This window comes from Podarcis liolepis (genome assembly GCF_965112155.1).
Source record: "Podarcis liolepis genome assembly, chromosome: 7".
Lineage (NCBI taxonomy): Eukaryota > Metazoa > Chordata > Lepidosauria > Squamata > Lacertidae > Podarcis > Podarcis liolepis.
The window spans coordinates 29,521,576-29,538,907 of NC_139561.1; the positions used below are offsets into that span (position 1 = coordinate 29,521,576).

General features: G+C 45.7%; 1 protein-coding gene across 4 annotated transcripts in view; it reads left to right on the forward strand.

Moving 5' to 3' along the window:
* Window positions 1-387: 387 nt before the first annotated feature.
* Window positions 388-17,332, forward strand: part of ACOT7 (acyl-CoA thioesterase 7) — a 63,897-nt gene continuing 46,952 nt past the window's right edge. The window contains exons 1-2 of one of the 4 annotated variants that reach the window (XM_083513227.1): window positions 388-667; window positions 15,586-15,703. In XM_083513227.1, coding sequence (XP_083369353.1) covers window positions 585-667; window positions 15,586-15,703 — 201 coding nt within the window. In that variant the 5' untranslated portion in view covers window positions 388-584. Of the gene's footprint in view, window positions 668-13,524; window positions 13,625-15,585; window positions 15,704-17,332 lie in introns of those variants that run through there. The other 3 variants (XM_083513226.1, XM_083513228.1, XM_083513229.1) reach the window with 3 other exon arrangements.

Consider the following 17,332-nt stretch of genomic DNA (forward strand, 5'->3'; position numbering starts at 1 on the left):
TAATCTTATAAATTATGGTTTTTAACTGCACACTCAATAAATCATATAGCACTTGAAAAAACAATAAATAATAAAAACACAAAATAATTGTAATGGCGATGATATCACACCTTATATCATGCACAGGGCATTAGCCGCTTAATCACGCCAGAGTTTCTTTTAGGGGGCACTCTACCCCTGCGCACCTCTATGGCGCCTCCGTCGCTTGGCAACGCTTCTCCTCGCGTGTTCCGTTCGGAGCCGGAAGAAGCGACCGTCGACTTCCCTAGAGACCGCGACCTCTCCCACTTCCCCCTCCTTTTGCTCTTTTGTTGCCGTCACGTGGGCAAGGGAGGTGGTCGCTCGGCGGTTTGAAATGAGGCGAGAGCCTGGCCAATGAGGAGGGAGTTGGGGGCGGGCGGGCGGCGGGCAGAGAAGAGGTGCCCGGAGCGGAGAGCCAATGGCGGCGTGGGAAGGCGTGTCCTACTTCGGGAGGCACCGCCCCTCCGTTGCCTTCCCTCGGTCCGCCTGTCAGTCATTGAGTCGGCCGGCCGGTTTTTCTTGCTGCGGTTCGCGTTGTCTCTCCCGCCATCCTTGCTTCCCTCATGCAGCTCGCCAGGGGCCCCGCCAGCGGGGAAGCCGCCGCCGCCTCGCCAATCTCTGGCCCGGCCGCCATCCAGATCAGCAGGTACTGCCGCCAAGAGCGACTGGGCTCGTCCTGTCAGGAAAACGCCGCCTCCCCCCCGGGGGGGGCTTTTCTGTGGAAGGTGTAGAGAGAATAAAAGGGCGGGTGGGGGAGAGGGCGCCTCTGGGCATGTGCAGAGGGCCTGGGGAAAGGAGGACTCAATACCACCATTAGATCCCCACCATTTCTGCCAGATGACACACCACAGATACCTTCTAGTGAGATGCGATATTGGACTGTACCCATCTAAGCCTTACTCAGAGTAGACCCATGGAAGTTTATGAGCCTAAATTGGGGGAGGGAGAGGGCCTCTGGGCATGTGCAGAAGGCCGCTTCCCTCATCAGGGGGTGCTCAGTACATCTGTTTCTAAACTTCACCTCCCCACCCTTTTTAGCCAGTTGACACCACAAATACGGCTTAGTGATATGCTATATTGGGTCGTACCCAGCTAAGCGTTACTCAGAGTAGAACCATGGATGTTTATGGGCCTCAATTGGCCCTGTCCCCATTAATATCAGTGAGCACACCCCGAGTTGGGCTTATTTTGGATTTGCCCCATTAAAATGATGTAATACCCTAAAATACCAAAGGAGCTGAAATAGAGCATCACCTCTGCTTGAGAGAGAAGAAATCAGCAGGACCAAAATCAACAGGAACAACCGACCCACAAGTTGCTTAAGGCCAAGAGCAGGTTCGGGGTTGTGTTTGATGCTAATCCTACTTGGAGCAGACTCATTGAGGTTAATGGACATGACTTAGAGTCATTAATTTCAATGGATCTATGCTAAGTGGAACTTTGTTGGCTGCAACCCTCAGCCAGTGAGGCCTTGCAGAACAGATACGGTATGTTGGCGACCAGCTTGAAGAGCATTAAAGGGGATTTCGACAGATTCATGGAGGAGAAGGCTATCCATGATGACTAGACATGATTGTTGGGTTTTACCCCCACTGTCTGAAGCAATGTGACTGAATAGCAGCTGCTGGGAATCACAAACTGGGAGAGTATTGCTGTGCAGTCAAATCCTGTTTGTGAGCTTCCTGCTGGGGCAATTGAGTGGCCACTCTGCAAATAGAACATAAAAAGAGCCTGCTGGATCAGGCCAGAGGTGGCCACCTAGTCCACTGTCCTGTTCTCACAGTGGCCAACCAGATGCATGTGGGAAACTCACTAGCAGGACCCAAGCACAAAAGCACTCTCCCCTCCTGTGGTCTCTAGCAACTGGTATTCAGAAACATTGCTGCCTAGATAATCTGCTGATCTGATCCAGTAGGCTCTTCTTAGGTTCTTGTGAGTCTATCAATGGCTACTACATATGGTGGCTAGATTAAAACATCTGGGCTTGGAGGCAGTGTAGCTCTGAATGCCAACTGCTGGGGATTGTGTGGAGAGGCTCCTGTTAGACTCAAGCTTGTGGGCTTCTGGAGCATCTGGTTGGCCACTGTGAGACCAGAATACTGGACTCAATGGGCTCTGTTTGGCCTAACCCACATGTCCAACTTATTCTTGTGTTTTCATTTCCACCTGACATTACAGCACTACAAGGAAATTTGGGGAGTGTCTCTGGGAAGGGCACTCCATGGCACTAGTACTATGCCAGTCAAAGTTCTGCTGCTTTGAGAGTGAACCCACTTAGATTGCTGTTAATATATGTAGTGAGGGAAGTGGCACTTGTATGTTCAGAGGTTGTCTTGTCTTCAAGGTGTGGCTGTTCAGAGGGTACATCCTTATTCATCCACCCTCTCTTGCTATCTATCAGTGTTGGAAGAGGAAAGGGTTCATGGAGATCAAATTGGAAGTAAATGGGGCAGAAGACTGGTGGCGGGATATAGGGGTTAAGTTGTTGGCATGGTAAAGTCAGTTGTCCCTATGAATGCTGACAATCCCAGATTACTTTTGTGAACATCCAGAAATAGAAAAATATTTTGCCACTATGGACATTTAGCATTAGTATGCAATGAATGCTAACGCTTTGCGTGGGACTTCTAAGATGCTAGTATATGCCACATTTCAGAATTCACTCTAAAGTGCCAACATTATAAATCAGTTCAAAAAAGTTATTATTGTGTAAATTATGTAAACACCTGAGCCTGATGGGGATTGGCAGGAGAAGAACAGAGAGACAGTGTGGTGTAGTAGTTAGAGTATTGGACTACTAGGACCTGGGACACCAGGGTTCAGCTCCCCACTGAGCCATGATGAAGCTCACTAAGTAACCTTGGGCCAGTCATTGCCTCTCAGCATAGCCAGTTGCTGGAAACCATAGGAGGAGAGAATGCCCTTCTGCTTGGATCCTGCTTGCAGGTTTCCTACATGCGTCTGGTTGGCCACTGTGAGGAAAAGATGCTGGACTAGATGGACCACTGGCCTGATCTATCAGGCTTTTCGTAAACTCTAGAGCAGTGTTTCCCAAACGTTTTTGGGCAACGGCACACCTGCTTACCGGAAAAAAATCTCGCGGCACACCACCATTAAAGCCCCGCCCCGTGACGTCAGCGCGCAGCGTCACGCGGGGGGGGGGACGCACAAAAGTGAACGTTTTTTCCCTTCCCCTTGCCGGGGTGGGAGGAGGCAGCAGAGCGAGGGCAGCTGAGGCGGCGGCGGCGATAGCGGGCGGAGGAGGAGCCGTCGCCGGGAGTTGCTGCTGCTGCTGTTGCTGCTGCTGCCCGGACATGCCGGCCTCCTCCTCCTCCGCTGTCTCGCGCTCCTCCCTTTTGCGCGAGCTGCCCCGCCGCTCGGCACCACCACCGCGGAGCCGCCCCCGGCTCGACGCGGATCCTCGCCGCCGCCGCCGCCGCCGCCTCTCGCCGCCCGACTCGCCCGCCTCCCTCCCACGGCACACCAGCCGGTGTCTCACGGCACAGTAGTGTGCCGCGGCACACCGGTTGGGAAACACTGCTCTAGAGAGCCCATGTCTCAGTGCAAGGAGTCTGGCTTGATGTAATGCAGCTTTTGTTCTCCAAATGTGCTGGATGGGAGTTAAGCTAAGACCAAGGTATTGTTTGTGGGGTCTAGGGGAAAGATCTGTTGCCCAATTTATTTCTGGGATTCTTCACCCACTAACAGATCAGATGTTTAGGAGCTGCTGTTAGATCCAGCCCTCAGTGGTGGATGCTCAGGTACTTTGTATGGCTTGCAGCCCCTTCTTGTTTATTTCACCTGGTGTGTCAACTGCAGGGAAGGAACTTGTCCATAGTCATCCACATCTTGATAACCTGCAGATCACATTACCGTAATACACTACCTCTGAAGGTTATCTGGAAACTTCAGTTGGTTTATAATGCAACAGCACGGCTGTTGCCTAGTGCTGGTACTGAGGCTCACATCTCCTTCGAAAATTGCGCAGTGGATGCTCAAACCGTTTATAGGTCAATTCAAAAGTGTTGGTTGTACCCTAAAAAAATTTAAATTAAAGAGACTCCAGGAAGTGGAGGCTTGGTGGACCACCTGTCCAATTACTGGCTCACCATCAGGTGTAGTGGAGGCCATAAGGATGGGGGGGGGGGCATTTATGGAGGTTCCTCTCTACAACTCCCTCTCCTTATTTGGTTGCCAGGGCCTTTGCTGTTGGTTTTCAGCTTACTGGGAAAGATTTTGCTCTTCTTATTTGCTTTTAATGGTTGTGGGTTTTAATGCTGTTTCTGTATTCCCCGTTTTATTTGTGTTAGCTTGTGGTTCAGTACCTTTGCTGGAGAATCTTTCAGTGAGTGGGGAGGGTTATTGTAGACAGTCTAATCAAACAGGTAATTTAATTATTATTTTGTCTCCCCCGCAATCCCCCTGAGCCTCACTTCTCTAGCCACATTCACACCATACATTTAAAGCACTATGATGCCACTTTAAATAGTTATGCTCCTCCCCCCCAAAAAAAAATGTTATGGGAGCTGTATTTCATTAAGGATGATGAAAGTTGTTAGGAGCCCCTATTCTCCTCAAAGACCTATGGTTCTCAATGTGATTTCATAATCACTTCCTCTTCTCAGGGAACTCACGGAACTATATCTCTCAGAGGGGAATAGGGTCCTCCTAACAACTCTCAACATCTTAAAAAAATACAAGTCTCTATGACTTATTAAAGTGGTATCATAGTTCATGGTGTGAATGTAGCCTGGGTATTGCTGCTTGAACAGTGCTTATTGTCACTTAGATGGTAAATATTTTACTCAGTATTTTATGACCTGGAGGCATAAATTGTGTTTGCTCTGGGTGGGGACTAACCTATTTCTTCAGGGTTGGGTTAAAGAAACACATAGGTTCCTAAGTGTTAATCTACAAATTGATGCTGTGCAGGTTTGCGATGTACTGTAGTTTAGTATCTCTCTACTACCATCCTGAGCTCTCCTGAAAATGGAGAAAGTCAGGCCTGCTGAATTTTCAGTGTGATGGTCAGCTTTTATTGAGCTGCTGTGCCATTAGCAAGATGTGGCGGCTGCAAAGTTACATTTCTCCTACTGGATTCAAACTATTGTCTTTGTGTATCCTCTCAATGCAATATTTGTGCTCTGATCAATGGAACCTACACCGGGAAATCACTTAAAGGGCTCCAGTTTTCACCTTCCCTTGGTGTCATATTAGCAGTAGGCATAGGAGAATAATTACGCTAACCAGGCTCTGCCACTCATGAGGTTTTCTAATCTCCTTACTCTCTGGGGTGGGGTTTACACCAAAGGCACTTAAGAGATCTAGGAGAGAAGTTTGCTGCTCTCTGTATATCTGCTCTTCTCAGTTGTGCTGACTTGCTCGGTTTTCACTCAGCTTTGTGCATTTGCAGACTAAGTTTAAAATAAGTGCATTGGGAATTGCATTCATAAACATCTCCCTTGGGCTGTTGGCGTTTTAATTTATATCCTCTGGAAGCTTCTTTTTTATTATTTCTTTATTTTTACTATGGCTTTTTTGTTTTAAACGTACCATTTCCTGACCAAGCCCAGTCCTCTCTACCTCTGGCATCCCTTTGCAAATCACTATATTTGCAGTTAAATTCAGCTGTTGGTTTGATGGTAAAATCTGCTTTGACACTGTGGTATTCCAATAAACAGAAACAGAGTGGACAGCTGGGTTTGAACAATCTGGCTTTAAATCCTGACTTTCTCAAGGGCAACGCAGTTGCATAGCCTTGTCAAAGCCACCAGCCCAGTTCATAGCCTGACCACTGCAGTACATGTGTTGGTTACCTTGAGGCTGAAATACTGCAATGCATTCTTTGTGGGGCTGCCCTTGGTCCTAGTTCAGAAGCTCCAACTGGTAGAGAATGTGGTGGCCAGATTGCTGATGGGGGCATCTGGCTGAGAACATGGGACACCATTGTTGAAGCATCAGGCCTGCCTGCCCATCTACTACAGAGCCAGGTTCAAGGTTCTTGTATTAATTGACAAAGCCCTGAACATCCTAGGTCCAGGGTACCTCAGGGAGTGCCTAAACCCTTATATCATTTGCAGGATCATTCTTGGTTGTTCCCTGAGTTGGCAAGGCTCATTTGACAAAAACAAGTAATGTTGGTGTCATTGGCCCAGTCTTGTGGCACAGTCTGCCCATAGAGATTCAGCAGGCGCCTTCAGTTTTAATCTATAAATGTCTTCTGAAAAAATGAGAAAGTGTGAATGCAACGAAGACATATAGGACAGGTATGCATATCAGAGAGAGCCGAGATTAGCTGCAGATCCTTGATGACTATAGAAAATCCACATTTGCTCCTATGTTATGTGTAGACACTCAGTTATCCATCAGTAAAATGCAAATGATTGTGCCTTTAAAAAATCCAGGTGTCTATGGTGTTTTGACTTTTTGTCTTATCTCTGCACTGGATTAGCCTAAATGTTTGTTGCTCAGGGTGCTTCCCAACAATTGTTGTTGTTTAGTCGTTTAGTTGTGTCTTACTCTTCGTGACCCCATGGACCAGAGCACGCCAAGCACTCCTGTCTTCCACTGCGTCCCGCTCATGTTGGTAGCTTCGAGAACACTGTCCAACCATCTCATCTTCTGTAGTCCCCTTCTTCTTGTGCTCTCAATCTTTCCCAACATCAGGTCTTTTCCAGGGAGTCTTCTCTTCTCATGAGGTGGCCAAAGTACTGGAGCCTCAGCTTCAGGATCTGTCCTTCCAGTGAACACTCAGGGCTGATTTCCTTCAGAATGGATAGGTTAGATCTTCTTGCAGTCCATGGGACTCTCAAGAGTCTCCTCCAACAATACGTACAGTAATGCAATTTAACGTTTGCTAACAATAGAAGTTTAGATTCAGCTTAACACAGGACGCAGAGTGAAAACATCTTAAAGCTGACACAGATTAAATGCCTAGGGCGGGGACAATATATTTATTCTGATAAAGAGCCAGTGTGCTGTAGTGGTTAGTATGTTGGACTAGGACCTGGGAGACCAGGGTTGAAATCCCCACTTGCCCATGAAGCTCGCTGGGTGACCTTGGCCAGTCACTGCCTCTCAGCCTAACCTACCTCATAGGGTTGCTGTGGGTATTAAATTAGGAGGGGGAGAACCATGTAAGCCACTGGTGAGTCGATCTAATTCTTTTTTTTGACTGTTCAAAAGCAGAGATTGGGTGAGTGCAGAAATAGTGTTACTTGGCATCTTTCAGTAGGACGAAAAATTGTTGGCTTGGGTTTCTTTTTTGTAATGCAGGGTCTGACCAAGTTGGTTGCTCCGAATATGTATGTGGGGAAACTGCCTTCTTAAAGGTTCAGGTGTGGAATAAGTAGCCAAAATGAAAACAAGCAAACAGGTTGCCTCTTCTAATCCTGCAAGCTGTTGTAATTTGTTCTGGAGTCTGCAGAGAAGGTCACCCTGGACCAAGTGCCTATTGTAGTGTTGTCTGGCAGAAGGTGAGCAGGCTCTGCCCTCTACAGGACATTTTTGGGAAATGTTCAAGAGCTGGAGGCAGGCTGCTGCTTTTTTAAAGGAAGCTGCCTTATAGAGCATGACCATGTCTTGCGTGGGGGTTATGTTTTGGAAATGGTACCTATATACAAGATATGTCCCTGCACAGCCATCCTTGCCTTCCAAGCAAAACTGACTTGCTTTCCAGGCTCTGGGATGCTCTCACGAGATCTCACGGGACTGTTCAAGTTCCTGCAAGATTTTGTGAGCTCTGTAAGCGAGTCTGAGAGCTTATCAGCTCTTTCTGCACCAGGAAAGCCCTGCTCTACAGGTTTTAAGTTCTCTACCTTGTGTGCAGTTAAATTGTGGAATTTCAGCTGCACAAGTCTGCATTTTTGCAAGTTAATTGCACGCAAGAAGTAATCGTCAAACCTTTGGCCTGCTTAGTTCACTGTTACCTACATTGACTGGCAGTGGCTCTCTAGGGTTTCATGTAAAGAAGATGCTCTGCCACTAAAATGCTACAACTGCTTCCCATTTATTTGTTTGCCACAGGGTGCTTGGATTTGTTTTTCTGAGCCACTTTTCCATAAAATGTTTCTACTTCTAGGCAAGTGAGGATTAGTTAATTGTCAAGCTATGCTGTCTGTTTGTTTGTTTCACATTTTTATTTTGGATATGGCCTTTTCAAACAGAAAAAGTACTGGTTGTGGTGGAACTCATTCAAGTGAATGAGCTCTCAGTCTTCCTCTGCTTTTGCATCTTTACTGTCTTGCTGAATTCTAGGAGCAGATTTCTATATGGTTGGGTGTCAGGGTTATGGAAAGCACAATGCTTGTCTTATATTGACAGCTGTTTATGTAGTTTCATGGATTCTTCTCTTCCACTTCTCCTTGCTCCCCCCCCCCCCATTTCCCAATGGTGGCTTGAAACTCTTTAAAATAGCATTTTAAAGGCAGGATTTCTTCCTCATCTCAGATTCTGGATCCTTTCAGGTTTGGGGATGGGTGGATTGGCAAAACCCTTCCTTCTCTGGAACCTCCCGGACAGAGTGGCTTTGGGGGAGGCTCTCTTATTGGGACGGGGGGAAATAGGAAGATTTCTATATTGCAGGCCAAGGTGGCTCCTGGCAGTCCGATCCTGCACACATCAATCTGGAAATCTGCTGTCCATTTAGTTCAGTGCCACTTGCGCCTTATCAGTGTGCCTAGGATTGTGGCCTGAGAGAGAATGTTTACAGTGCTTCTTTTGTGGCTTTCCCTCCCTGGACTTTCATTTAACAGTTTCATGAGCTTGCTTAACTTGAATATTTCCTTCTCAGACACCTCCCTTCTGCACCTCCCATATCATGTGGGTATTTGAAGCCACATAATGAACCCAATAACAACTAATTAATGGTACCAAGCGTCCTTCATTAGATAGATACTTCATTCCTCTGATTTTGTTTGTTCATGGCTCAGCAGTTCTCCCTTTTTCTACATTTTTCACTCCACCTCCCCTACTGTAACTTATCACTTGCCAGCCTACACGTTCCCTTAATTCCACCTTCTTCCATATTTTTTGACCCCTTTCTCCATTGTCCCACATCCTGTAAAGCTCCTTATAGGAATAGGCACTGTGCTCATTACCTGCTATCTAGCAGCATTCCACTTTTCTCTTCAGCCTACATTTTAGTATGTCTTCTTTGGCTCACAGAAGGAGTTGAACTTTACGTCACCATTTTAGAATGCAAGAGCCCTGTAGCGGAATCAGGAGAAAGACCCATCTAGCCCAGCATCCTGTTCTCACAGAGTCCAAACAGATGCCCCATTGAGAAGCTCTCTTCCCACATGAGATTCCCAGCGGCTAGTGTTCAGAGGCATATTGCTTCTGACAGTGGAGAGAGGACATAGCAGTGTTAGAAAATCAGATATATAATCTAATCACCAAATGGCACATTAAACCTAGGTTACAGTCACAACAATGGAATGTCTAGGCACCATTCCCCCCAGTTGTTGTTGTTGTTTAGTCATGTCCGACTCTTCGTGACCCCATGGACCAGAGCACGCCAGGCACTCCTGTCTTCCACTGCCTCCCACAGTTTGGTCAAACTCATGCTGGTAGCTTCGACAACACTGTCCAACCATCTCGTCCTCTGTTGTCCCCTTCTCCTTGCACCCTCCATCTTTCCCAACATCAGGGTCTTTTCCAGGGAGTCTTCTCTTCTCATGAGGTGGCCAAAGTATTGGAGCCTCAGCTTCAGGATCTGTCCTTCCAGTGAGCACTCAGGGCTGATTTCCTTCAGAATGGATAGGTTTGATCTTCTTGCAGTCCATGGGACTCTCAAGAGTCTCCTCCAGCACCATAATTCAAAAGCATCAATTCTTCGGCGATCAGCCTTCTTTATGGCACTGCTCTCACTTCCATACATCGCTACTGGGACAATAAAATAATAATAATAATAATAATAATAATAATAATAATAATAATAATAGAATGATGATGATAATTTCTATACTGCTTTCTAGCACATTAAAACATCAAATAAAACAATCCAGAATAAAACTAATTTAAGCTTCCAGGAAAATATTTCAGATGTTTCTGTAAGTGACATTTTGCTTTTCCCAGTCACCAACCTGGCATCCAGAGATCTCCATGTTCTCACAATTGACCTGTGTTATTCGGGGGGGGGGGCACACACGCCAGGCACATGGCTGATTTCTGACACTGGAACTTAGCCATAGTGGCTAGTAGCCATTGATAGCCTTATCCTCCATGAAGCGAATTCTGTTGTGTGGTGTGTGAAGATGCACTTTCTTTTGTCTATCCTGAAACTTCCAACAGTCAGCTTCGTTGAAAGGCCCTGAGTTTTAGCATTGTGAAGGAGGGAGACAAACGTTTCTCTATTCCCTTTTCCCACAAGTTGTGTAATTTTATGCACTTCCACCATGTTCTCCTCTTTCTTGGTTTTTATCCAAACTGGGAAGCTCCAAGTGCTGTGATCCATCCTTGTGATCATTCTGGTTGCCCTTTTTCAAACCTGCAGCATCCTTTTTGAGGCGAGGAGATTCTGCCTCCCATTTTTGTATTGTAAGTTACCTGAAAACCTGCTTTAGCAACTGAAGCAATAGGCTAAGTCATCTGATAATAGTATTTTAATTGGTAGTTGGCTTCCAATTAAAGGGAGGTACATGATTCTTCCACTTGCTAAACAGTTTGCTGTTGAAGATTTATTTCTCCAGAGCTTCTGGTTAGATGTTAAAGCAGTTCCCTGAACCAGGGAGACCAGCCATATGAATTGTCAACCATCTCCTGTTTCCTAGGGGGATGTCAAGCCTCTTTGATGGTTGTTTTTAGAGTCTGTTGTTGTCTGGATTCAGAGGAATTCTTTTTGTGTGTGTATGTTCTTCTGTCAATAGCACAAGATCAGTTTGTGCTCTAAATTCATGGCTTGTGGCACTGACGATGTTTGTGTAGGAAATTTCCAGACACTATATAAAGAGCAATATAGTTATGTGTGTGAAGGGAGCAGAGACATCACCTGGGCACCACTTTCTGTACCTGAGTGGTTACAAGTTTTAGAGCAGCCATGCTGAAGATGTGGCGGGAGGTGGGAGCAAAGCTCTTCCAGCTGAATGCGAATCTTGGGAGGTAAGTGATCAGGTGTGAGTATCCTGCAATTTAAGCTGCCCTGGTCTGGGAGTAAGGCTGGGTGCTGTCTTGGGTAGTGGGTTGGCCTTGGGCTAGCCAGTTAGAACTTGCATCTTAGATGCACATTCATCAGGTGGCCTTTAGGGAAATATTCACATCTTTTTTGGAATTGGGTATCTAGCCTGGGAGACCAAGGAAGTGAATGGCACTACCTGCCCACAGCTTTGTGGGTTGGTGGGTTATAGATCTTGTAGTGTTAGATTTACATATGTAAAATGGAAGAGCCCACCCCACCATGGAGGAGTCCCATATGCAAGTCATAGGCAGAGATTCCCCTTCCCTCAAAGCCTGAGACTGGGGGAGTACTCTAGCCTCAAGCTGCCTCAAAGAAAAGGGAACTGTAGTTTTTAAAAAGGGTTTTGGGAACCGCGGCTCTGTGATGGGTAAACTATAGTTCCCAGGATTTGTGGGAAAGATGTCCAAAAAAAGATTCTGTCAGTTGATTGGTCAAATGTTTTTGAATAATAACACAGCTATATTTGAATCATTACAATTACTAGAACAGGAGATACAAAATTTAATCAGTACTTAAGCTAAGTTGACTTCATTGTTTTACAACTTTTGAAAAAGTAGACCTATTGAAATTAATGGACATGACTAACTTAGATCTATTGATTTCTGTGGACCTATTCCATGTAAAGCTTAGTTGGATACAGTTTGACAGGATACATTTTTTAATTTAAAAATATTGAACAACGTTACACACAGAGAGAGAAACAACCATAATAACAAAATAATGTAAGTTCAGCTCAAGGAGCTCTTGATAATAAAGTCAAAAGAAAAAAATCAGGAGTGAATGAAATGGACACAAATAAAATTATAAATGTGGTATAAAACACAACTTATACTGTACAATGATGAGAAAAAATGTATTGCCTGTTTATAGATATGGTCAAATAAAATTGTATTCTGAAGGGATTTGCCTGTGTGACTGCATTGTCATATATAAATTTAATAAAATAAACAAATATTGATTAAAAAATAACCCACAAGCGGAGGTGAAATCAGAAGAATCAGTGTCTTTCCTAGCCACAGGAAGATTACATCTCAATATCTCTGAAATAGCAATGAACATAACTTTCTTGAACCAGCTATCTAGGGTGCAGCATGAAGCGTCTTCCCGGCCCTGAGTGATGACTAATCAAGCTGCTACCAGAAGATATACAGTTTACTGTTTACATATAGGATCGGCATTACCTTTATCAAAAATAGGAAAAATACATACATGTGAGCCAAACATTCTAGGGTAAAATACTACTGATGGAAGACTCCCCACCGCCACCCCCAATGCTGGCAGAGACAGTCTTAAAGGGTGGGTAGACCAGATCTTCATCCATTGAGATACCTCAAATTGTTCCTTAAGATCTGGCTCCCATACCAACTTTACGTAGGGTGAAAATTGTAATAGTAAAAGTAGAGTGTGATGCCATTCCCCTCTGGATGGCCTGCATAAGAAGGAGCTCAAAAGGTGTGTTGTTTTATGAATTGTCGAGTCTGTTGAACCCTTAACCTGTTCAAGCCAGTTTCCCAATTGCAAGAGGCATTCTTATGGCATATGGGTACCTTTGCCCTAGAGAGCAAGTTCTCCAATCAGAAGGGAAGAACTGCACCACTTCTTGATGGCCCTCTTTCAGGCCTCCTCCCTTGCTCCCACTCCTTTTTCAATTGATGGCTGATGGCGTGCCAGTTTGGATCATGACGGGAGGAAAACTCTCTGTCCTTCATTTCTCAGTCTTCCCAGTGGGAGAGCAATCAGCCCCCCTCAAACATCTCCTCCTTTTCTTCTTTTTGCTGTACCTGTTCCTAATCATAGAATCTCAGAATTTTAGAGCTGGTGCAGCAATGGTTTTTATTTTTAAGAATATTTTTAGCCTCCCCTTCCTCGCCAAGCAACCTGAAGAATGTAGATCCTTAAGAATTTAAGGTGAGGGGAGTTCAAGCTTTTACTTACTTGTGGGTGGGAATTTCTCTTTGTCCTCTTGCTAAAAGTATGTGAACAATTTGTCCCTGCAGAGGACCAAAGTAGAACTTCTGCTAGCTTGATGAAGGCAAAGGTCTGCTTATCTTCCTGCAGCATTTTTCCATGGTTTCATCTCTCAGCACTGTTGCAGTGTTTTAGAAAACCCACCTCTACAGCAGCCTTTCCCAAACTGGTGCCCTCCAGATGTTTTAGGCTACAAACACTTTTGTGGGTGGGGCTGAAAGGAGTTGTACTGGGCTTCTTCCTTTCCCTTTTGTATGAGACCGCAGGGTGTCTAGGATGACTCATTCTGCAACTATGCTGGGGACCAAGGCAGGAAATCCTCTGAGGGGGGAGGCGGGTGTGTGTGTGTGTGCCAAGCCTAGTGCAGATAATGCCATGAAAATACCAGTTCAGAGTGCTTTCTAACAGAGATGAGGACTCTCTCTGTCTCCTCCTCGGGATGCAAAGTCGGCTTATCTGGTATGACAACCTTCATACTTTTTTTGTAGGTGCTGTGTGGTTGAAATCTGTGGATTGACCCTCCTTTGTGATCAGTTGCTCCTCTAGGTCCCAGTCAGGCACAGTGCCAGACAGTAGATATAGGAGAAAGCAGAACAGTTAGTTGGCTTGCAAGAGTGGCTGGGACTTCAAAAGGAGGAATATGAATCACCGATTATGCCATGATTGAAAAGGATTTGACTTAAAGCCTGTATATACAAGAAGACAGGTAGTTGGGAAGGGTGAATTGGGGGCTCTAATTACAATTAGGCTGCAATTACAGCAGGTGGAATGGGGGAGGGAGAATGGCTTTGAGAGCAAAGACTTTTGCAAGGGTTTTCCTCTCCCATGGTTGGGGCTGAGGGAGGATGAAGAGCTACAGAATAGAAGGTGACTGGCCGGACAACAGAGGTGGGAAAATATTTCATATTCCTAGGAGTTGTTGACACCTTTTCAAGCTCCTTGGCAACCTGTTGCCTGGATTTTTTCCTGGTTCAGAGACTTCTTCCTGGGAAGAAAATGGTGTGCTTCATCTTGGCTCATTCTGAACATTTGTACATTTCCAGTTTGGCCTGGCCGTTCTTTACCACGATGTCTGAATCAGATGAATTATGCGTAGCATGAGCAATTACGGTAATTTGCTTCCAAACTATGGCTTGGTAACTGACTTCACACCAAGGTTTTGTGGCAAAAATGGTTTACATTTCAATCATGAGATTAAATTTTACAGTTTGCAGCAGCTCCCAACCTTGGCCATTGAGAATATAAGATTGCTATCCTTGAAAGCAGAGAGTTGTTGCTAAAAGTGTCCTGCCCCAAAATGCCTTGCTCCAGAATTCAGCCCAACATCAGACATGAGAGAGGTTCTGACCCGAGGAGAGACCCAACGGCCATCATGATAGACTGGCCTGTAAGAGATGGATTCTGCCTTACAGTTCCCTACAGCTGCTGCTGTGTCTTTTGTTCCTGGCTCAGAACCTGTCCTTATCTCATGTTTCAAGATGCAGCTTCAACCATTCAGTTTTCTATTACTTCTTCCTGTTACTCTTTGAGAATTTCAGTAATTCAAGGACTACCAGAGCACCTCTGGGGAAACATACCTATGCCTTCTCTCTTTCCATGGCTCAACCAATGACCCAAATTGGGGAGCAGCAGCTGCTTGGTCCAGTTCTTCCCTGACCTAATCCTTCCCCCCCCCTCCTAAATCTGGCAGGAAGTTAATCCACAATTAGATATTATAGGATTATAGGGTGTCACTCTTGAGGGTGGTCCAGGTTAGAAATGAGAGGAAGATTGTGTTCAAAACTAGAGTAGTAAGTACTGGTAATGTCTCATGCAGCTTTCTGATCCCTGTAGCAGGTGCCTTCTGCTGGTCTTTGTACCTGTGAACCTGTCAACACATTTGGGTTACCTGTGGAGGTTGGCTCTGTTTTGTCCTCCATTGGAATAACAGCCTATTCCTACCTCTTTTTCTTAATGGTGACACAGATCATTAATAACATTATATTCTTCACAACTGTGAGCAGGGTAGTGGGATGGGGTAAGTGAAGACAAGCTGCAACAATTTTATGTTCTTCACTGCTCCTGCTCAGGCTGCACAAACAAAACATTTTGGTTCCTGAAATTCATTCTGATTGTGCAGATAAAATATAACTGATAGCATTGTACAGGATGTGGTATTAGTGTGTGAAAACAGTGAAGATACAATGATACCCAGGCATGCACACCAAGATGGTGGAGATATCAGGCGCCATTCTGGTGCTCAAGCTTCTTCACTTGGTCGCAAGTGGCTGATAGCCAGGTGCAAAATGCACCTGGCCCCTGGCTAATTTTGAACACTGCAGTCCAACATCATCTGTAAGGGGCCATGTTGTTGACACATGTTCTGTCTCTTCAGCCTGAGCTAGAGCTGACTGCCTCTTTATCCTCTTTTCTCTCTGTAGGATTATGCGCCCTGATGATGCCAACATTGCTGGGAACGTCCATGGAGGGACCATATTAAAAATGATTGAGGAGGCAGGTGCCATCATCAGCACTCGGCACTGCAACTCTCAGTCTGGGGTAAGTACTCTGCACATGTTCAAACAGTGAAGCTGTTTGCAGCTGTGATATGTGGAGGAGGCTCTTCTCAGTGATGCCTTCAGTGTTAGTAGCAGTAAATTGTGGAATGGGGCAAAGCTGCAGGAGCAAAGCCTTGTTGCCTCCCTGTGCCTCCGTTGTAGATTCAAGTGCCTGCTCTGCGTGTTAAGGTTTATAATGTTCCTGTCGTTTTTTGTTTTATTTTTCAAACTGTCATATACAGTGGTGCCTCTCAAGACGAAAAACTCGCTAGACGAAAGGGTTTGCTTGCTTCGCAAGACGAAAACGTCTTGCGCTTTTTTCTTAAAGCCGCTTGAAGAGGCGCAGTTGTGACGGACCGTGCTTTGCAAGACGAAAAACATCGCAAGACGAAAAGACTCGCGGAACGAATTATTTTCGTCTTGCGAGGCACCACTGTAACAGTTTCCAACTTAATAACGAAGGAGTAGTAAAAAAGATAAGTAAATTTAAAGATACATGACATGGGAATACAAATTCCAACTTCAGCAAAAAAGAAATGGAATAGAAAAGATCACAAGAGACATTTGTCCACTACCTAACCCAGTGGTTTTCAACAGGTGTGCCATGGCGCCATGCGGCACCTTGAATGATGATCATGAGTGCCGCGGGTGGGGGAAGTGCTGTGCAGCCATTGCCATGCATCACGCGAAAGAAAGCAGGCGTAAGAAAAAGTCTGGACCCTGTGCTCCTATGCAGGATTAGGTCCCATGTCACCTGTACGAATTTATTTCCGAGCTAAGCAAGCCTGGGGCAGGGCTGCCAAACATTTTGGCCTTGTTCAAACAGGAGGGACGTAAGAACGAGGCAGCAGGCTTGGAACGTCCCAGAGGAAATGTGGGCTTCACCTTTCACCGTAGATGCTCTCCCCCCCCCCCAAACTTTTGGATCCATGCTGGCTGTGCATGCGTGCTGGTGCTGGTTACTCACCTGCTGCCAGAGCCCAGTGAAGGTGCGGGGGGGGGGGGACAGGGTCAACAAAAGCAGTGTCCACGCCCATTATGCCCCTCCTCCTTCTTCACCTTTAGTGGGGGAGGGGTGTGGTTGTGAGATAAAGCTGGGGGGGGGGAAGACATTTGCCTCCCCCGCCCACCAACTGACCAAACCTGGGCCCTAAGCCATAATAAAAAGGTCTGGTATTCATTTATGCAAGGACAGAAACAACAAATCCAGGTTCTGAAATGGACACTAACCTTCTGCCACCATGACTGGAGAAAAGCCCGAGGGTGGTGGGTGCCTTTCCTCTGTTTCCAAATCTGTCCTTTAAAACTTCTTGGGCGACCAGAATTCGTGGATAGTCACCCTATTTTATCAATTTCTTCCTTTTTAGAAAAAAACAAACAAACCCCAAATGTAATCTATGACTGGCCAGTAGGTGGCAGTGATAGATAATTAGAGGGGAATAAAGAGTGGGGGACTCCACCAAAGTTGGAGATGGGATGCCAGTCTACCTAAGAGCTTATTGCATAAGTACACAGTTGAAAGCATTCTGTGATGCTAATGAACCCAGACCTCTGGCTCCCTCGCCCCTTACAAAGTAGGTAGAACTGAGTAGCGGGTCTGTAGACTTCAGGAGCAGCCTCATGTTTTTTC